The sequence below is a fragment of the Microplitis mediator genome, chromosome 3, assembly GCF_029852145.1.
Source record: "Microplitis mediator isolate UGA2020A chromosome 3, iyMicMedi2.1, whole genome shotgun sequence".
NCBI lineage: Eukaryota > Metazoa > Arthropoda > Insecta > Hymenoptera > Braconidae > Microplitis > Microplitis mediator.
This window is the reverse complement of record NC_079971.1, coordinates 25,213,880-25,235,728: the sequence shown is the minus strand read 5'-3', so window position 1 is coordinate 25,235,728 and position 21,849 is coordinate 25,213,880. Positions and strand designations below refer to the sequence as shown.

At 34.1% G+C, this 21,849-nt stretch overlaps 5 protein-coding genes across 8 annotated transcripts; 3 read left to right on the top strand and 2 right to left on the bottom strand.

Moving 5' to 3' along the window:
• Positions 1-1,443: 1,443 nt before the first annotated feature.
• On the top strand, positions 1,444-3,517 carry LOC130665656 (coatomer subunit zeta-1). 2 transcript variants are annotated; one of them, XM_057466126.1, is made up of 5 exons: positions 1,444-1,602; positions 2,485-2,730; positions 2,803-2,936; positions 3,010-3,100; positions 3,361-3,517. In XM_057466126.1, the coding sequence occupies exons 1-5, from the start codon at positions 1,585-1,587 to the stop codon at positions 3,406-3,408; spliced, it is 537 nt and encodes a 178-aa protein (XP_057322109.1). In that variant the 5' UTR covers positions 1,444-1,584; the 3' UTR covers positions 3,409-3,517. The 2 variants fall into 2 exon arrangements, with proteins under 2 accessions (XP_057322109.1, XP_057322108.1); XM_057466125.1 differs by lacking the exon at positions 1,444-1,602 and adding an exon at positions 1,648-1,801.
• Positions 3,518-5,317: 1,800 nt separating this feature from the next.
• Positions 5,318-7,915, top strand: LOC130665652 (coiled-coil domain-containing protein 25). The gene is made up of 5 exons (XM_057466122.1): positions 5,318-5,517; positions 5,587-5,634; positions 5,745-5,836; positions 7,071-7,453; positions 7,686-7,915. The coding sequence occupies exons 1-5, from the start codon at positions 5,493-5,495 to the stop codon at positions 7,762-7,764; spliced, it is 627 nt and encodes a 208-aa protein (XP_057322105.1). The 5' UTR covers positions 5,318-5,492; the 3' UTR covers positions 7,765-7,915.
• A 17-nt stretch (positions 7,916-7,932) lies between these two features.
• LOC130665647 (serine/threonine-protein phosphatase 6 regulatory ankyrin repeat subunit A-like) lies at positions 7,933-18,943 on the bottom strand. 3 transcript variants are annotated; one of them, XM_057466116.1, is made up of 9 exons: positions 18,802-18,943; positions 14,444-14,599; positions 14,200-14,340; positions 13,999-14,126; positions 11,186-13,399; positions 10,670-11,106; positions 9,310-9,563; positions 9,118-9,247; positions 7,933-9,044 (listed from the first exon to the last, which is right to left on the bottom strand). In XM_057466116.1, exons 3-9 carry the CDS (start codon positions 14,224-14,226, stop codon positions 8,941-8,943), a joined length of 3,294 nt encoding a protein of 1,097 aa, XP_057322099.1. In that variant the 5' UTR covers positions 14,227-14,340; positions 14,444-14,599; positions 18,802-18,943; the 3' UTR covers positions 7,933-8,940. The 3 variants fall into 3 exon arrangements, with proteins under 3 accessions (XP_057322099.1, XP_057322098.1, XP_057322100.1); XM_057466115.1 differs by having other exon boundaries at positions 14,200-14,599; XM_057466117.1 differs by lacking the exon at positions 14,444-14,599 and having other exon boundaries at positions 18,802-18,938.
• On the top strand, positions 14,941-19,368 carry LOC130665646 (protein MMS22-like). The gene is made up of 4 exons (XM_057466114.1): positions 14,941-15,158; positions 15,238-18,147; positions 18,216-18,401; positions 18,905-19,368. The coding sequence occupies exons 1-4, from the start codon at positions 14,941-14,943 to the stop codon at positions 18,957-18,959; spliced, it is 3,369 nt and encodes a 1,122-aa protein (XP_057322097.1). The 3' UTR covers positions 18,960-19,368.
• LOC130665651 (high mobility group protein 20A) lies at positions 19,130-21,842 on the bottom strand. Its single transcript, XM_057466121.1, has 4 exons — positions 21,053-21,842; positions 19,860-19,944; positions 19,583-19,798; positions 19,130-19,275 (listed from the first exon to the last, which is right to left on the bottom strand). Exons 1-4 carry the CDS (start codon positions 21,707-21,709, stop codon positions 19,130-19,132), a joined length of 1,104 nt encoding a protein of 367 aa, XP_057322104.1. The 5' UTR covers positions 21,710-21,842.
• Positions 21,843-21,849: the final 7 nt, after the last annotated feature.

Sequence of the window (21,849 nt, the reverse complement as noted above, 5' to 3'; positions counted from 1 at the left end):
AATGTGTTAAATATAAAATAAACTTCTATTAGATAAAAGTTTTTTGAACAGGAGCTAGTCAATACTCAAATTGTAATACATTGTAAAATATAATGTATCATTAAAAGAAAATTAATAAACACAATTTGAAACTGAACAATTCTAGTGTGAATATTTTTTTGATACATGACAGAGTGAAAATTATTATTTTTGATTGTAATTTTTTGTGTACTAAATTACGTTTTTAAATACGAGGATATGGTCAGTCAATTTTGAAAATAACTGCCATTTTTTCGTTAATCAATCACGTCAATGGATAAAATCGCATTTTAAAACTTAGAAAATCACAATTTATTATCGCATTTTACATATGACCACTTACCCTATTCCATCTTCTAGTAAAGCCCATACTTTATAGTGTGTTGTAATCCCAGTGTCTCTCTGTGAAAAAATCGAATTTCACCCAATTATTGTTTTCTCGCCCGCAACTCTTTTCTTTGTACATGACTAAAATTATCAGCGAACATCAAACTGAAGTTTTCAAAATCAGACGATAAAACCACTGGCATTTTCGATGTGTTTACTCGAAATCACTTAAAATTTCACTATCAGTAGGCTCGATAGTCTGTCGAGAACTTTCGCGCCAGCTTCAATGATGATGTTGTTCTTATATTTTTATTCTACTTGTGTTTCTTCTATCTATATTCGGAGTCTAAGGCAATTTTCTTGATAAAGGGGCCTTTGTGGGGATTTTAAATGTCAACAAACTTTTTTTTTTAACCATCACTTCCGATCATCGTGCCGTTCGCCAATATGCCACTTTGTGTGTCGTCCAACAATACGGCTCTCACACTTATTCCGTATGAATTCAAATATTACGCTCTACGTGATCGGGTGCAATTTTTAATTGCACCCAATCGGTGTGTTGTATCTCCAAGGTCAAAAAATAAGATCTTCTTAGATCGTTGCGTTCAATTTTGTGTTGAACGTATTTGAATTTTCGTGCAAAGGTAAAACTAAAACTAGGAAATTCTACTGTATACTGACACACTGATTCGATAGTTGTCAAGAACTGGATAATAATTTATTATCGCATATATATTAGTATTTATTGAATATCATTCCTAAAAAAAAGATTTAATTTTAAAGGGACAATCTTAGATAATTCCCCCCACTCTTTAAGGATAGACAATGATTTCGAACAATCGCGGGAAAATAGATTTTTTAAAAATTACTTAGTTAATACCAATTGAGAGTTAAGCAAAATTTGATAAATAAATTTCAGTAAAATCTCCATGTCAAATTTTTAATATGAATTTTCAAATTATGTAGGCTGAAATGTGTTCAACGGATTTCGTTTAACTTCGCATTAATATTAACTTTAGATAATTTTTTTTTAAATTCTATACACTGATAGCCATTTTATGACTGGAGCAATTGTGGATTCTGAAAGAGCATTGAAAGAACAATTTTTCGGTATATCAATTATTAAAAAATATCAAATTTCCGCGCCAACTTAATAGTGGTGCTGTCAGGGTATATATTGAGATCTGCGTCATAGATATCCGCCCCATATGTTGACACGTCTCTAAAATCAACGTAAACATGGACGGGCAATTGTTGGTAAGTTTTTTTTTGTTTATAAATATTAATAACTCGCATTTAAATAATCTAAGATCAAGGGTCAATTTCTTTAGTAATAAGTCTGAGATAATTAAATAAAGTAGTTTTCAAATAATTAGTAAACATGCAACGTACTCCAAAATATTGTGATCATAACCTCGCAATGTTTCATTTAAATTCTGATATAAAAACTAATCAAGTAAATTAATTAAATATTTAAATTTGAATTTAAATGTTTTTACTCGACAAAGAAAGAAAAATTTTTTGGCGCGAAAAAAACTGCATTGTGAATTTAAAAAATTTTCTAACTACAAAAATTTTTTTGACGTAAGAAATTTTCTCAAGAAAATTTTTATTTTCAATTCATTCAATTCATTCAAAAATTTTTTGCGCCGAAAAATATTTTTTTTCTGTGTACTGCATAATTTTACTCGAAAAAATATGACAGTAAAGTTAGCAGGCATCTGACAATTTTTAAAAATTTTGAAATAATGAATTGAAATGCTTATAAAATAAAAATAAAAAAATGCATGTTTAGAGAATTCAAAATTCAGTACATGCATTTTTTTAAAATTTTATTAATTTAATTTTTTTTTATGTAATTTAAAAATTGTCGTGTCTGCTACATTTACATGATAGTAAAGTTAGCAGACATTTGAAATTTAAAAATATTTTTTTTAACAGATAAATAATGAAAAAAAAGTATTTCTAAAAAAATGCACATGCCGGAAATTCCATAAACTATACGCGCAATTTTTCAAAATATTTTTTTTAATGTTTATTTTTTCGTTGAAAAAATCCAAAAAGATTTAAATGTCTGCTAACTTTATTGTCATTACATTTACACTCATCAAAAAAATTAATTACTATTATTATTTATAGGAACCATCTTTGTATACCATCAAAGGGATGGCAATTTTGGATAACGATGGTCATCGAATCCTTGCTAAATATTACGACAAAAATGTATTTCCAACTTCGAAGGAACAGAAGGCTTTTGAAAAAAATTTGTTCAATAAAACCCACAGATCAAATAGCGAAATAATTATGTTGGATGGATTAACTTGCGTGTACAGGAGTAATGTTGATTTATATTTTTACGTAATGGGCAGTTCATATGAAAACGAAGTGAGTAATTAATTTTAATTTCTTATTGTAACTCGTGTGAAAATAATATCTATTAATATTTATTACTTCCAGTTGATTCTCATGAGCGTATTGAACTGTTTGTATGACTCTGTAAGTCAAATATTGAGAAGGAATGTTGAGAAACGAGCTGTGTTGGATAGTTTGGATATTGTGATGCTGGCTATGGATGAAATTTGTGATGGAGGGTAAGTTCTAGTTGTTGATAATTATTTTTTTGAAAAGTCAACTCAACGTACTGATGATTTACTTTTTATTTAGAATTATACTCGATGCTGATGCTGCGAGTGTCGTTCAAAGAGTTGCACTGAGAACTGATGACATTCCATTGGGAGAGCAAACAGTTGCACAGGTAATTTATTAAACGATAATTAAAGGAATTATTTTTTAATTAACGCATCAGCTTTTGGTTTTAATTGAAGACAAATTTTACAGTTTTACTAGAATTTTAATTGCGAAGATAATCTTTTTATACTTCAAAATTTCAATTTAAAAAAATTCAATTACTGATTCTGGCTAGAGAATTTAATTCGAAAAAAATTTTTTGTTTGTTTTTTTATTTAAAGAAGCTGAGCTATAATTTTGATTTAAAAAATGTTATTTTGCTTACAGGTATTGCAATCAGCTAAAGAGCAACTTAAATGGTCGCTGCTAAAGTAAAGTGTAAAAAAAATATTCTAAATAATTTAAAAATAATTCATCTAAAATTTATATATTTAAATTCTTTATTAAATGTAATTTTTAATCAATAAAATTCAGTTATCGTAAAATTAATTTTTTTTCTCAAACAAAATCTCTAAACTTAAAAAGAAGAAAGAAGATCGATGCATTGTTTCATAATATAGTAACCTACGTTTTCATTTTTCAAATTGTTCATTTGTATAAAAGAAAAACGTAGACCATGGAGAGTAGAGACTCTATTCTCCATGACGTAGACAAAGTTTCCATTCATTGCGAAAGTGAAACAGAGATAGTACCGTTCATCGACTTGAGTGTGACAGAGAACAAAATTCAGACCCTTTTTAAATCAAGAAAAAATTTATTGGGAGAAAAGATATATGTAGAGAAGGGGAAAGTCACCAGTGCTAGGCAGTAGCAGTGGGAAAGCAGTTCGGTGCTCGCCACGAGATGGCGCCCAGCTGTTTGTAGTGTCCCTGGTAAGATATATGTTTCAGAAGTTATAAGTTCTAAACTTGGAAGCACTTTCGGCAGCTTCTGTGACTCAACAGAATGAAACTTACTCTGTGATGATAATATAAGATATGCTAATTTACATTGTAACATTGATGTTTAATATTAACATTTCCGTAAATGATTTTTCTCATAATAGAAAAACAGCAATTACTTTTAAGTAATAAAGAAAAATTACATTTATTTGTTCTCTCAATTGCTTCATTATATTCGAATTTATTAGCAAAGTTTTAAATTATTTGGAAAAACTCCCTCTATTATAGTGATGTGTATTTTAATATATTTTTCATTAAATTTTTTTCGTTCTCTATGATTTCTGGCTTTTGGAATTATAACCGTTCGACGATTTGATGAAATCTGCTCTTTAGTATGGTGTTTGCCAATTCTCTCTTATTCGAGTTTTACCATTTTTTAATATATTCATTCTCTAAATGGAATGTTGGTTTGGTCTAAGGATGCAATTTCAATTTGCACCCAATCTGTTGCACCTCTTTCTAGAGCCTAATGTCCCCGAATTTGAATTTTTGAATACTATTTTAGTACTTCAGAATTGTCCACTCTTAATTAAAAACTGGCCTCCGTTTTTCAATCTGTCAGTCAATGAATAAAGTAACACCTCGATCGTCTGTCGAGTTTTAGATAATATCTTATGATCGGATTATATATCATAAATGTAAAATATATATATTTTTATATATATTATACACATTGAACATAACTTCTAAAAGAAGAGATTTTAATTTTATTGAGGATTAAGAACATCTCTGGTCCCTTATTTCGAATCGGGCAAATTATATGAAACCTGGTCATTATCATTTCCACCAGGGCTATTGTCATAATAAAAAGATTGTATATTATAAATAAATTATATACCGGACATTCCATGCCAAATCATCCTACTGGTGAAATTTTCAACTCTGATTCATTTAATATTTGGTTATCATTTTAAATTTCTTGAAAAAGGTTTCCATGATTTTTTTTATATTTTTTCATTGAGCCATTCACAACATATATGATGAGTGAAAATTTTGGTTTTTTTCAAACAGTCATAGCTTTTTGAAAATTGTATCAACATGAACGCTTTTTTTTTAAACTGTGTGTTTTTTCATGAACTTTATGAAAATATCAGGCAAAAAATTATTTAAAACCAACTTACTAGATTTTTTTCTATTTTTAAATAAATTTCTACTTTTTTAGCATCCAAATATTCAATATAGATAATTTTCAATAACAGAATCAATTTTATATGAATGCATCGTCTATTTCGACTTTTCGACACTAGAGTTCCCTCAGAGCGCTTTTGCGCTCAAGGTATGCAATTTATTATTTAAAAATTTCTTATCTACAGTTGGTATTAAATTTTTTTTTGACCACATTTCAATGTTATCACATTTTTAATTATTGTGATGATTAAATTTGTCAATAATAAGTAAATAACAAACAAAATTATATCAGATATTTAACACAAATGCTAGTCTTATTTGAAAAACAATAATCAATAAATAAATTTTTAATTCATAGTTCCCTCTAATAATTCAAACAAAATTTTAAAAATGGTTTACTATTTTGAAAGTGATGGTGAGGTTATTTTTTTATTTATAAATTCATTATCTATTGCAATTATTTTAATTAATTTTTATTTTTCAGTGGTCCAGCCTCCAGTGGTTTTATTTATGGGAGTTGATAAACATGAGAGTAAGTAAATTTAAAAAAAAAAATACTTGCATTTTGAATTTTTTATTCAAATTGAATATTCATACAAATTAGAAAAAAATATAATTTTAATGTTAATTACTAATTATTAGATGAAGATTTAATTAAATGGGGATGGCCAGAAGATGTTTGGTTCCATGTTGATAAATTTTCATCAGCTCACGTTTATTTACGACTTGCACCGGTAAGTTAAACAATTATTGACAATAACAATAGGGTAAGAAAATAAAAAAAGGTAAAATGGGTCAGATTAAAAAATTATTATTATTATTAATGATAGTAAAGTTAGCGACAGGGATTGGCAAAATAGGATGTAATAAATACTGAGTATTTAAGTAAAATTTGACTTGAAACCCAAATGAATTATTGGTACGTGTCTAAAAAATACTTATCCTCAGAAACAGACAAAGTACTAAATAGTTTGTAACTTAGTATTTTTTACGATTTATCTATACTAAATACATTGTACTTGCTGTAGTACTTTTTACTTAAATTTGATATAAGTACTAAGAATAATTGTAATTAGAACTTATAATTGTCACAGTATCTATTAAAAAAAAATTTTTAATACTTATTCTATCACTACCAGAACTTTACATACGACGATTGAGACTTAAAATTATCATTTTTGAATATACTATTGCACTCCTAAGATTTTAATAGTCAAATTTATTCATTAGATGATATTATTATATTATTGTCAAATTTATACTGTTTAGTTCAAATAAGTGCACGCGTACAGTTTATGTTTCAGCTTCAACCAGTAATCTAATCAATCATTTTTATATACCTGAGCAAAAATGATTATATTAAATTTTATAACATCATTTCTTTACGGGTTCTTAAAAAAAAAAAAACTTTTTTCTATTGACATAAAATTTAAAATAAAAAGTTCTTGTAGAGTTAAAAGGTTTAATCGTTTTAATTTATTATTGGCTCAACTTCTATAGTCAATCTAAAAAATACTCTGGGAGTTTTTAATTATTTTTTGTTAGAAATACCAATGATCTAGTACTTAAATGCAACTTTTAATCTCAGTACAAATGTACTTAGTACTTGAACCATTCTATGAGTACAAAAGTATTCTTATTTAGTTTAAAAATAAAATACTAAATACTATTGTATTTAGTACTAGGAAAAATTAAAAGTATTTGTAATTAGATAATAAATAAAATACTACGTACTTCGGTATGTCGTATTTAGTACTTGTTAAAAATACTAATTACTTGCATATTTTTACTCTACAAAAAAAAAATTATTATATATCAAAGTATTTATTACTTAATTAGTACTTAAAATACAAATGTACTCAAGTATGCCCATCACTGGTTAGCGAACATCTGATGATTGTCGTATGTCTGCCACATTTACACTCATTTATTATTTGAAATTTAAACATATAAATTCACTAAAAATAGGGACAGTCAATTGATGACGTACCTACGTCGGTACTAGAAGACGCAGCGCAATTAGTAAAAGCAAACAGTATTGAAGGAAACAAAGCCAATGATATCGACGTTGTCTACACAATGTGGTCGAATTTAAAAAAAACACCGGGTATGGAAGTAGGGCAAGTGGGTTTCCACAAAGAGAAGGATGTCAAAAAAATTCATGTACCTAAACGTATTAATACTGTCGTCAATCGTCTCAACAAAACTAAACGCTCGGAGACTCCTAATTTGAGAGCTGAACGTGAGCAGAGAGACAGAAGTGAACGGGAGGATAAAAAAAAAGTACAGAGAGAGTTGAGAGAGAAAGAGAAAGCTGAGAAGAAACAACGAGAGGAAGAAGCTGAAATCAGGTAAATTTGATCCTGGTCATGGACAGCAAGTTGATGTAAATTTACTCCCGCAACCTGATGTCAATTCGTAGCAAATTCTGGTCTTTGATTTTTACAAGCAATCGCTAATTTTTGTGTCACCTTCAGATTGCGACAGTAATTTACAACAACCTGCAGCATCAGTAAAAATTGTCCTGCACAAATATATGATAAAATATATGACAATATGACTAATGAAAATAAAATATTACAGGAGCTACTCATCATTATTTTCCGACAGTAAAATGACAGCAAACACAGAAGCTGGATATGATTCTGATGATTTTATGTAATGTATTAATATAATAAATATATATATTATTTAAAATAAAAAAATCTAAAATTAAAATTTCAAATCCTCTATATTGTATATTTACAATAAAAATACATGATTGACATTTTTTTATTGATTTAAATTTTTGTGCACATGGAGATTTAAATACAAACATTATTCAAAATCTCATACTTTTCACCGGTATTACAATAGATTAGTATATATATATATATATATATGTATATTTATAATTATTATTATTATGTATATAAAGAATAACTATTGAGCAAGCTTATTTATTTATTTATTTTTTATGAATTATGTATAGACGTTATTGTAAAATATTTAATATCAGGCGTTAGCAAAGACGGCTTATTATTTTTATGTAAAATAGCAATTCCATCGTATGCACATTAATAATAATTAATAATTCATTAATTAATTAACTAATTACAGTCGAGTTCCAATAAATCTGACAGCTAGTCAATGGAGTGGAAATTTCCTGAAAATTCAGACTTATCGAGTATAAAGAGCAAACTACGCATGCGCGTTACATCTACAAAAATAGTGTATTTTTACCCCATGTACCGAAAGTTTAAATTTCTGATACAAGTGACAAAAATTAGCGCATGCGCCATTTCTTTTTCAAGAAGAAGCAGAAATTTAAACTTTCAGGTGTAGATCTGGTGAAAAATCGCATACACAAGGAGGGAAAGACGACATTCTCGTGCGCATGTCTCAATATCCGTCATATTTTCCAGACTTTATACGTCTGTGCTCTGCAATTTGTATGAAAAGAGTCCGAAACTTTTGAATTGCCGCCTTTAAAAAATGACGGATGCGCTTGCGCTGAATTGTGATAAAAAGGCCCATTATACACATGGATCGAAATGTCCTCTTTTACTCCCTTGATATGTAATATACTTTTATATATATTATAGACCAATGTGTAGCATCGGGTGGGAGACAACGTAACCCAGTGGGAGTAAAAACTGCGGGAAATTCAAACTTAATGGAATTCGCCTGGAATTAATTAACAAATTAATAATAAAATTTATATCTCACGTTATCTAATTTTAATAGATGGTATTATTAATTTGGTGATGAATGAATGCAAGCAGTGATTATGATTATGATTATGATTATGGTGATGATAATGATAATTTAAAAAACGACAACGCGTGATCAATCGTCGTCAGTAAAATTCCGAGTCCGAGCTATGCTGTGAATCTCTGCCGTTCAAATAAATTTCTGACGTTTGTTGAATCGAGGGCTGCTGAGTTGACTCCCAATTTTGACCTGAATGTTACAAATATCATAATTAGTCGTGTAATTAATATCAATTTAATTAATTAATTAATTAAATAATTACCATGCGCGGCAAGAATTGTCGCTAGACATTTAGCAACTGCGGCATTGGGAGCGCAAGCCAGGGCAGGAGTCAGTCCATCGGAATCAACGGCAACTACGCTGGCTCCTAATTGAATAAGTCGTCTCGTCACCTGGAATAATTACAATAATTATAAAACTTTTGAATAAAGTCAAGAATTTTAGTAAAACTTACGCCAACAAGGCCATTTCTCGCAGCGAGATGTAGCGGAGTCTTTAATTGTTTGTTTGTCATGTTGACGATCAGGACTTTCTTGGAATGGGACTTCTGAGAATTGTCATTTGAGTTCAATAAAGACTGGGATGACTCGATAGTGTCCAGTAGCAGCGACGCAGCTGCTGAATGTCGTCGCTGACAGGCCAAGTGAAGCGCGGTGTTGTTTCCTGCGTCAACTGCTTGGATATTGGCCTTCCACTCGAGCAATAATTCTGCATCAAAATAATTAGCATCAATATTTAATTAGCAAAAATATAATTTATATCAGGGATGGGCAAAATAGGATTTAATAAATACTGAGTATTTAAGTAAAATTTGACTTGAAACCCAAATGAATTATTGGTACGTGTCTAAAAAATACTTATCCTCAGAAACAGACAAAGTACTAAATTGTTTGTAACTTAGTATTTTATACGATTTATCTATACTAAATACATTGTACTTGGTACTGTTTACTTAAATTTGATATAAGTACTAAGCATAATTGTAATTAGAACTTATAATTGTCACAGTATCTATTAAAAAAAAATTTTTAATACTTATTCTATCACTACCAGAACTTTACATACGACGATTGAGACTTAAAATTATCATTTTTGAATATACTATTGCACTCCTAAGATTTTAATAGTCAAATTTATTCATTAGATGATATTAATATATTATTGTCAAATTTATACTGTTTAGTTCAAATAAGTGCACGCGTACAGTTTATGTTTCAGCTTCAACCAGTAATCTAATCAATCATTTTTATATACCCGAGCAAAAATGATTATATTAAATTTTATAACATCATTTCTTTACGGGTTCTTAAAAAAAAAAAAAAACTTTTTTCTATTGACATAAAATTTAAAATAAAAAGTTCTTGTAGAGTTAAAAGGTTTAATCGTTTTAATTTATTATTGGCTCAACTTCTATAGTCAATCTAAAAAATACTCTGGGAGTTTTTAATTATTTTTTGTTAGAAATACCAATGATCTAGTACTTAAATGCAACTTTTAATCTCAGTACAAATGTACTTAGTACTTGAACCGTTCTATGAGTACAAAAGTATTCTTATTTAGTTTAAAAATAAAATACTAAATACTATTGTATTTAGTACTAGGAAAAATTAAAAGTATTTGTAATTAGATAATAAATAAAATACTAAGTACTTCGGTATGTCGTATTTAGTACTTGTTCAAAATACTAATTACTTGCATATTTTTACTCTACAAAAAAAAAATTATTATATATCAAAGTATTTATTACTTAATTAGTACTTAAAGTACAAATGTACTTAAGTATGCCCATCACTGATTTATATATAAATGAGTACCAATGGTAGCAGTTTGCCCAGCAAGCGCAGCGCTGAGTAGCGGAGTCCGACCAGCGTAATCTTGGGCCTCAAGACCTCCAAGACTAGCACCCACCGAGTGTAGAATAAGTTTCGCGCACTCGACAGAGCCTGCAGCAGCCGCAACATGGAGAGCGAGTCTTCCTCCAGGAGTGTCTCGCGGCGCAGCAGCTACTGCTTGCCCGCCAAATTTGTCAATCAGGAGTTTCAGACATTCCGCTGAACCCTGATGAACTGCGCAGTGGACAGCAGAGAATGGGTTGCTCTCCAACGTCTCCACGAGGTTCTGCTCCAGGAGATACTCGACGCAGTCCGGGTGGTCATTGTAGCAGGCCCAGTGCAAAACAGTGCAACCTTGATCGTCTTTTAGTGAGATCGCGCTTGGATCCGATTTCAGCAGAGCTGCCAATGCTTTGAGTCTGCAATTAAATTACACATCAGCTAAAATTAAACCAACCAATCCATCAACTAATTAATTATAATAAAAAAAATAAAAACCTTCCACATGCGGCTGCTAAATGAGCTGGAGTTTTACCAGAATTATCTTGGATAGAAACTCGCGCTCCGTGTTCCAGCAAAAGTTCAACCAGCGGATGATCTTTTTCGTGTATCACAGCACGGAATAAAGGCGTGTGTTTATTTATGTCAGGTAAATTACAGTCAGCTTTGTATTTTAGTAAAATTAGTGCGCACTCCTGATGCCGATTCGCTACCGCAAGTGTCAGAGCAGTCCGATGCTTGATGTCATACCGGTCGATGACCGTGTGATCTTCCATGTTTTCCAGCAATAATTTAAGACAGTCCGTGTGTCCCATTGCTGCAGCACAGTGTACTGGTGTACGTCGCGTGACGTTGTCTTGAACGGAAACCAGAGCCGCGCAACGCAGCAGCAACCTGACGCATTGTTCGTGTCCGCGATAAGCTGCCAGATCCAGTGGGGTCTTGCCGGTGTCTTCGCGTATGTTTGTGCTAGGAAACAGTGGCAGTAACAGACGTAAGATTTCACCATGGCCGTGATAAGCCGCCAAGTGGAGGGGAGTCAGCGCTGGATTGTTGGGGTGATTGGTCAGTTGCTGCTGGGGCTGGTTCATTATTGCGGATGCTGACAGATTTGAGGCTGCGGCTGACGGTGATGCTGCAGGTGATACCGAATTGTCACCCTGTCGTATTGACGGAGACGGTGGATTACTTTTGGAGACGTTTGATGATGCAGGAGACTGATTGTTTGTGATAATTGTTGCTGATACATACAGAAGTGCTTCCAATGCCGGCTGATTACCTCCAGCAACTGCGTAATGAATTGCCGTGAATCCCCGCTTGTCGCGAATGTTTGAGTCTGCTCTGTGATTCAGCAGATATCTCACACACTCGCCGGCATTGTCGCCATTGTTGTGGTTCATTGAGTTGGAAGCTGATGAAGCGGCCAGATGAAGACACGTCGCGCCATTGACATCTTGGGCATTTGGGTCGCTGCCATAACCGACCAGGGTAAAGACGCACAAGTAGTGGCCTTGGCTAGCGGCATAATGAAGCGCCAGTCTGTTGTCGTTGTCCGACAAACGGAAATTGGCTCCACTTGACAACAAAAGATCGAGACAATCAACGGAACCTTTGAATGCTGCCGAGTGCAGTGGCGTCCGACCGCAGATGTCACGTGAGTCTATTTTTTTATTGTCGACTTGGAGTAATTTACGGCAGACCTCAATGTGACCGGCAAGACAACTCAGATGCAAGGGCGTACGTTGCTCAGCATTGCGAGCAGCCGGTGATGCCCCGCAGTCCAGTAACGTTGTCGTCAAACACTCGTGGCCTAACCAAGCGGCGATATGAAGCGCAGTGTTGCCGTTTTTATCACGAGTATCCGGGGAAGCTCCAGCATCTAGCAGACTTTTGGACCGCGTAAATCTTCCGTGTATTGCGGTCATGTGCAATGGAGTCCGGCCATCCTGGGACTGGACGTTTATGTCAGCACCGGCGCTAAGTAAAATTTCTAGGCAACTGACACCGAGTGTACTTGCAGCTGCCACATGCAGCGGAGTCTGGCCCCGGTAATTGACGGCCTCGATATTGGATCCGTGGTAAATAAGAACTGCCACCGCGGCAGCGTGACCATTCAAGCAGGCGACGTGCAGCGGAGTGTTACCATAAACATTTTTAGCTTCAATGTCAGCTCCAGCTTCAATTAAAATCCTCAGGCACCCGAATTTACCAGCAGCAACTGCACCGTGCAAGGGAGTGTACAGATTACGATCTTTGACGTCGATCTCGGCTCCATGGTCCAGCAAAATTCTCACTATTTCCTCGTGGCCCTCCGAGGCTGCGTAATGCAGCGCACGTCGGTCCATTTTGTCCCGCGCATTGATAGCACAGCCCGGCTGCTCCAGCAGCAATTTAGTCATCTCGACATGTCCATTCGAGGCCGCATGATGCCAACAAGTCCGACCACGTCGGTCCGTCAAATTAATATTATTGAACAACTTTGGAATAATCAAACGTGCGCATTCGACGGCGTTGTTTGCCGCTGCAAAGTGTAATGGCGTTTGCCAATTGCGGTCACGTACATTTACCGCTGCCTCATGTTTAAGCAAAACTTCAACCGCTGACTCATTCCCCGAACAACAGGCGCGATGTAATGGCGTACGCCAACATTTGTCTTTGTTATTAACGCCCGCTCCATTTAAAATTAGTGTTTCAAGGATGTCTGGATCTCCACTGAAATAAAATTTATTCGTTAGATTTTTATGAATAATCAGATCTTCAAATCACCTGCATCAAAACTAGAATTTTTAATTCTCCCGCCCAGACCAGGCTGAAAATCATCAACTGAACCCCAACTATCGAGTTGACAATTAAATTTATCTGATAAAATCCTGAGCTACACCAAAATTCTAGGCCTAGATATTTTTTTATTGCAGATCTTGGCCAAGATTGCCAGCAAAATCATCACCTGGACCCTGACTGTCAAGTTGACAATCAGACCTATCAAATTCTATTGTCCTGATTGCAATCCTGACAAAATCTTGAGCTACTCAGCCAAAGTTCTAGGCCTAGATATTTTTTTATTGCAGATCTTGGCCAAGATTGCCAGCAAAATCATCACCTGGACCCTGACTATCAAGTTGACAATTAAATTTATCATAAAATCCTGAGCTACACCAAAATTCTAGGCCTGGATATTTTTTTATTGCAGATCTTGGCCAAGATTGCGGGCAAGTTGGTCACAAATTCTCTTACTCCAACTGCTCTGATCATTAGAACTCAGTTTCAATGCAGGAAAATATGAAAATTAGACAAATATAAAATAAATTTACATGAAAGCTGATGCGTGGAGCAAAGAACGTTGCTCCTCATCCTGCCAGTGTACGTTTTCCTGCTGCGTCGCCAACAAAGCGCGAATTTCCTGGACATCTCCAAGAAATATCGCTTGTAGCAATGGCGGCTACAAATATAAATCATGATTACAATAAATAATTAAAAATATATATATATTTATATATAAATAAAATATTCACCCCATCGCCAAGCTCCAGAAAACTCATCTTGGACTCAACTAGTCATTTCTTTATAAAAAATAATAAATATATCGTCTGGTAAATTTACTGACCACTTTTTTTGTAAATATATCAACTGATATTTATTTCTACGGAGTAATACTGAAAATATATATGTTTTTTATCACCATACCGCGTTCATTTACATGCCGCAAGTACATTTTCATCCACATGCTATTTAAAAATAACTTTTTTATTTATTTACCATCATATATTTTTTTTATATGTAAAATATATATAGAATTCCACTCCAATAAATTAGTGATATATTTATATGTTTATTGTCTGTTTACTTTGTTGTACTTAATTATTAAATTGATAATCCTCGTCCATGATGGTCGCCATCAGCCATATCACGTGTCTATAGTTTGATACCACATAAATATCATATATATTTATATATATTTTTAAAAAATAACCAGCTGATTTTAATTCTCTAAACAAAACCGCGAGCTTCGGGTGTTTTCGGTTTTACCCCCACTTTGAATTTCGCGCGCTAAATTTTCCTCCCACTTCTTTCTGCGCGCGCGCAGTTTGAAATCCGCGGTAGTGGGAGAAAGTTCCGAAGTTTATTCTTTCTGCGGGTCAAGTTTACCACAAACTGTAGATATTTTAAATGCTACCGGTAAAACAAAAAAAATTCCCGCGTTAAAGTTTCGCGTAAACCAAAATTTTAATAATTAATTAAAAATAAAAATAAAAATGGAAGCTGGTAAATTTGTGACATTTAATTGTGGCGGGAAAGTTAATTTAAATGACAGTAATTTGAGCAAAATCGCGGCACTCATGAAACAGCAATTAGATGATAATTGCAATGAGTATAAATTTCAGGTTATCGATGACCGGGTTCTGCTGTTCGATTATGATCTGCCAGGAGCTTCTGCTATTTTTTATCTGAAGCCGCTTATCGAATGCGTAGAGTACATTTTAATTATTTATTTATTTAATTAATTATTCAATTAACTATTGGCGGGAGTTAAATTTTATTTAAAATTCCAGGATCAACTTGAGAATTTTAATGAGATACGAAAAATCCAACGCGCGGATCCTAGACCAGGGTGATGATGAAACTGAAAAAAAAAATTTATACGAGATCAGAAAATCAATTTGTAATTTACTGGACTACGTCATCAGATATATCAGCAGTATTGGAGCCGAGTGGATCAACATGGAGATGAATCAGCTGCTGAATTTCCAAGACGTGGATAAAATTTTGCTGGTGATAAAGAAATTCATCAGCAGACTGAGGTCCAGTGTACCCGCGAGTATTTTTCATTACGCGGTTTCAAATATCGGTAACCAGTGCAACCAACCAGAGTTTCATCTGTACCACATGCACTTGGAGTTACGCTGGTTAATTATTTTATTTACTTACGTACGAGCTGTCAAATTCAACGCGATAATGGACACGCTGGTAAATGACTTCAGCAAAACAATTGAGCTGGTAATCGATGACCTGGTCTACGTTTCATTAAAAATATTTGAGCGGGTAAATTGCAGCGATTTGAAATTCAAAACTCCGTACAGTTGCACCTGCGCGCGAGAGTTGTGGCTGATGATCCAGTTCGTCATCGAGGATCACAACAAATTTGAATTGTCCACGTTCTGGGATTACGTAAATTGCGCGCTAGATAAAATTCAACAGACGGTAAAAATAGAATTGTTTAGTGTCTGGTTGATTTATCATTTAGCGCAACTCCAAGGCTACAGCAGAGATGGAATTTTTGATGGCCCGGAGAGCGGAAGAGTGGCAGCGAATTATGACAAAATAGATCGGGTGCTTCGAGGATTTTCACGGCAGCCAGATGACGTCGACGAAGAACTTCGAGTTGTCATTCCAGTTCTGAAGAAACTTACGACCGACTGGTGGCCGTTCAAAATAATGATCATCAACAATTTGTGGGAATGCTTCCATCGGCGGCTGGACCAGCCGTTCCTGACTTCCCAGGGTCTCTGGTCAGTGTCAATGGACAGAAAAACTCCGGCTGATATGCTGAGACAAGTAAAGGAAAGGATTGAATGCGCGTCGAAAGATCAGGCGGAGTCAAGTTACGGGATGTTTTTAAATTTTTTAGGCCACGTGCTGAAGCGCAGCCACGAGCAAACTGTCGGCGGTAGAAAATCAAACCACTGGCATCAAGTGAAAGGACGGATTTGTTCGAAATTTACCAAGAGCAAAGTCCAAGAGTTCAATGAAGCCGCGTTAGTTAATTTCATTTCGCTTTTTTTAACCCTGGCGGTCACGACTGCTGACACTGCGAATGTCTGCGCGATAATGCTGGACCTTTTGCCGCCAGTTCATCATCAGCAGCAGCAGGAAGATGAAAATTTTCGGAGGCGTATTCTGCTGAGCTGGAAGGGGCAGCTCTGCGCTCTGCTGGTTTACATGGAGAATAATTTGAACTTGCAGCCGGTTGCTGATCGGTACATCCAAGTAGTCAACGTCATCTGCTGCAGGCAAGACGAGCTGGCCAGGACGATGATGTCCACGTTCATTGACACTCTGGCGACGCTGATTGCGGTCAGCGACAAACTTGATCACGGAGAGCACAATTTTATTGGAGGTTGGATCGATCGGTACTTGCGCGAGTGTCCAAAGAATAAGGTCCCGGTGCTGCTTAAAATAATTCAGGATATTTTGAACAAGCTGTCGTTGATTGACAGCACGAAGGACAACAGTATGCTCGCTGCGCTGATGGTGAATGTCGTCGGGTGCGTTCGCACGATGGTATTTTCAGCAGCCGGTGATTACTATCAAGAAATCGCTGGACTTGCTGTGGGATTTACCGTCCAGGCATCCAGGAACAGAGAAACCGCGGAAGCGAATCGTCAAGAAGCTGCGTCGCTTTTCATTCACTTCACCTCGACCCTCAAAGTAAAAGACGCCCGGATCATCAGCTGCTACTTGGCTGCCGTCCTGGATAATCCCGAGCTGGTGTCTTTGAGGGAAATTAAAAATTTTAATTTGCTTGTGACCCAGGCCTGGCTCAAGTGCTGCATCCACGGCCAGGATTCATCAGCCGTCAGCGAAATTAAAACAATAAAACGTTTTGTTGTTGAACTAGATGATTTCAAAAATTTATTCAGTCAACATGACAGGGATAAATTCGTTGAAAATCCCGAGTCGTTGATCAGCTGGACCATGGCGCTGGCCAACAGACGTCGGGCTCTTGAACAAGACTCGGAAATTACGGCTCTGGATGTTAAAACTCGGGCGGTCTTGGGTAATCTTGACAAGTGGGCGTTGACACCAATAAGACCCGACACTCAGGACAGTGAACTGTCTTGGTGGATATACAGATGTCTGGGTACGATATTTTTGTGCTGTGGCGCAATGCTGCACACAAAAACTCATGCCAGCATGCTGCTAAATTACGTAAATAAATTTGTGATACTCAAGAATAAAGAGGACGCGTATCTTCGACATCTGGCCAAGAAAATATTTTCGATGGTCGTGCTGGGACTGGAGTCTGCCAACGCGAAGAATGACGTGACCCTTTTCAACTTGACATCCGATTTATTACAAACATACTTGCCGCTGCTTGTCACTGAGAACCCACCGGACAAAAGCTTCCGTGTCTCCGAATCACTGACCCGGTGCTTCACCGACACCGCCGCCGATTTCTGTAAATTTATCATTGAAAAGTTGTCAACACTTTTGAAAATATCAGCAGACAATTCGCTGCACAAATACTGCTACCTGGTGATGGCTCTCATCAGCAGTCTCCTGGAAATTTCTGTGTCCCAATCGAAAAAATATATCACTGAGTTCATCGTCTCCCGTTGCACGGGTCATATTATTGAGGCTTACATTCGTCTTCATGAGCATCATCCCCACAAATCTCAGACAATTAAATTTATCAATAATGTTTGCGCTAATTATTATTATAAACACGATTCAAATTTGAGGTAAAGTAATTTTTTGATGGTAATTTGAATATTAGTTTTATTTAAAAATTATTATTTTTATTTTCCAGAAATAAATTATCAAATACGATTGCGACGACTTTGATAAATTATTTGCTGTCAAATTCCCTGGCTACTTGGGAAATCGTACAGTCAATTAACACACATGATTTGAAAATAAAAATAATTACAGAAGTACAACAGGGTATTGTTAAATTACAAAGAAATTGTCATCCTCAGAATGCTAAATCACTCAGGTATCTTTGGATTTTTTAATTTGAATTATTGACAGCAAAACTGACAAGTTAGCGACATCTTAGTGCAGCAATTTGTTGTCAAGTTAAACGCAAAAATTTCCATAAACTGACAACTGGGCACCAACTTTCTGAGAAAGTTGACATCCCATTAGTTGACGAAAAGTTGCCTTCAATTTTCTCAGAAAGTTGACAGCTTGTAGTCAACAGACTGAAGTAGTCAATTTAATTGCAACTGATTGACAACAGCTTTCTAACTAGAAAATTTTGCTATCAAAGTTTTGACTGCAATTTGATTACAACATGAACTACAAGTTGACGTAAATCTACACCCGTAATTGAATCAGAAAGTTAACATCAAGTTGCGGACATAAAAAACTTTAAGAGTAAAATTTTTACTTACAAATTACCGTCAATTATTTTCGCCATAAAGTTTTTGCAGTCAACTTGACATCTTATCCCTGTCAGGGTGTACTTAAATTTAAACTTAAATTTTTATGTTTCAGAGAACTGTCAACTAAACTCACAGAACACGTGAAAAAAATAAATGAAAAAATTTAATTAATTGATTAATTATTTGTACTGCGATTAACGCATCACTTTTTGTGAGAGTGTCGTGTCGAGGAACGATATTTCAAATTAATTGTTGCGACATTTGATGAGGATATGGCCGGTAATGGTACTGGTGATTGTTGGTGTTGAATAGCAGCTGGTGAAGATGGAGATGAAGGTCATCCTATTAAATCGAATTGAGCAATCGCATTTTGTACAGAGTTTCGGAATGACGGCTCGGAATTCATCCCACCACCGCTTAATAAATATTCCAATCGCTCAATATAGCTGTCGATATTTTGTAAATTGGCACCGTCATGAGTTCCTGTAAATATAAATAATTTATTTTATAATATATATATAAATATATTGTGTATTTTTTTAATAAAATTAATTGAGTTGATTTTTTAAATTGTAATTGACATTAAAAAAATTTTTTGACAATTGACCCGATAATTAAAAAATTTTAAATTGTCATCGGAATGCTACTTTTAGCATCACAAATATTACAACTGAGTGCTTCTGCTAAAAATAATTAAATTCTGATATTCATGTCCGTAATCTTCAACTTGATACTGATAAATTATCATCAGATATCAGGAGTATTTATAAATGTTTGAATAAAAATAAACCTTTGAGAGGAACAGAAGAAAAACAACTGGCCAATTGATTTCTCAATGTATCAAGATGACGTTGCAGTGACTGATTGGTCGTTCGTTGCTGGTTTGTTTCTGATTCTAAGCGATTTACTGCAGCATGCAGACTGTCAACATGACGCTGAAGAACAGCATTCTGTGACTCGCAATCTGATGTCGCTTTTCTCAGCTGCCGTAATTCAGATTCGCATGCTAAAAATTTATGACATTATTTGTATAAATAAAATTTATCTAAAATTTTTAAATTTCATACCTTTGTTGTGGTCGAGAAATTCTTCAGTAAAAATCGGAATGTCAAAACCAGAGAACCCGTCGTTGTCTTTTTCGGATAAATTTTCCTGTGAAAAATTCAAATATTTAAAAACCGCGCTTAATATTCAAAAGCAGGGATGGGCAAAATAGGATTTAATAAATACTGAGTATTTAAGTAAAATTAGACTTGAAACCCAAATGAATTATTGGTACGTGTCTAAAAAATACTTATCCTCAGAAACAGACAAAGTACTAAATAGTTTGTAACTTGGTATTTTTTACGATTTATCTATACTAAATACATTGTACTTGTTGTAGTACTTTTTACTTAAATTTGATATAAGTACTAAGCATAATTGTAATTAGAACTTATAATTGTCACAGTATCTATTAAAAAAAAATTTTGAATACTTATTCTATCACTACCAGAACTTTACATACGACGATTGAGACTTAAAATTATCATTTTTGAATATACTATTGCACTCCTAAGATTTTAATAGTCAAATTTATTCATTAGATGATATTAATATATTATTGTCAAATTTATACTGTTTAGTTCAAATAAGTGCACGCGTACAGTTTATGTTTCAGCTTCAACCAGTAATCTAATCAATCATTTTTATATACCCGAGCAAAAATGATTATATAAAATTTTATAACATCATTTCTTTACGGGTTCTTAAAAAAAAAAAAAAACTTTTTTTTATTGACATAAAATTTAAAATAAAAAGTTCTTGTAGAGTTAAAAGGTTTAATCGTTTTAATTTATTATTGGCTCGACTTCTATAGTCAATCTAAAAAATACTCTGGGAGTTTTTAATTATTTTTTGTTAGAAATACCAATGATCTAGTACTTAAATGCAACTTTTAATCTCAGTACAAATGTACTTAGTACTTGAACCGTTCTATGAGTACAAAAGTATTCTTATTTAGTTTAAAAATAAAATACTAAATACTATTGTATTTAGTACTAGGAAAAATTAAAAGTATTTGTAATTAGATAATAAATAAAATACTAAGTACTTCGGTATGTCGTATTTAGTACTTGTTCAAAATACTAATTACTTTCATATTTTTACTCTACAAAAAAAAAATGATTATATATCAAAGTATTTATTACTTAATTAGTACTTAAAATACAAATGTACTTAAGTATGCCCATCACTGTTCAAAAGTAAAATTTCTACGTACAATCGGGTCGGGATTTGTTGTGCCATCAGTTACTTTCTTGTCATTTTGTTTGTCCATCGATTGTTTCTCGCTGAACAAACGATACGCTTCAGTTTGTTTGTAGTCACTGTACTCGCGGTTGTATCTCTCCTTGTCTTGTTCAGCAGCGATGAGATACTGCTGCTTCTGCTCACCAGGAAGTGAACTCCATTCAGCAGCAAGAAATTTAGTTATGTCAGCAAATGACATATTCGGGTTTTCATTCCTCACTTTGTCCCGGCGGTCATTTAAAAATCTGAAGTAACCAGTGAGCGGTTGCTTGGGCGCCGTAGCATCTCTGGGTGTCTTTTTACGTTTTTTCGATTTGCTTTTTACTGGAGTTGCATTGTTGCTGTTTACTGAAGTATTTAAACCCGATTTCTTACCATCTCCAGCAGAGTCCGCGACTTTTTCTTCGGCGTTTTCACTGTACGGGGATCGGTTACCAGGAAAATCATCAGCTTCTCCATTGATGTTATTTCCTGATGACTGATGTCCACTTGTTGTTGTCGTTGTTGTTGTTGTTGTCATCGATGTACTGATAGCTGATTCATCACCATTTATATTATTCACTTCACCAGTTTCTATTCCAGATGATGATGTCGTAGCATCACTTCGCCGCGAATTATTCTGGGCCATTTTTAAATTTGAATTTGAATTTTTGTTTTTTTAAAAAATTTACTTTCGGCTTTTTGAGCACTAGGTTATTTTTTATTTCGTGTCAAGCTCCGAGTTTTCGTTAACCTGAAATATTTTACTGCGCATGCGCATAAATAAAT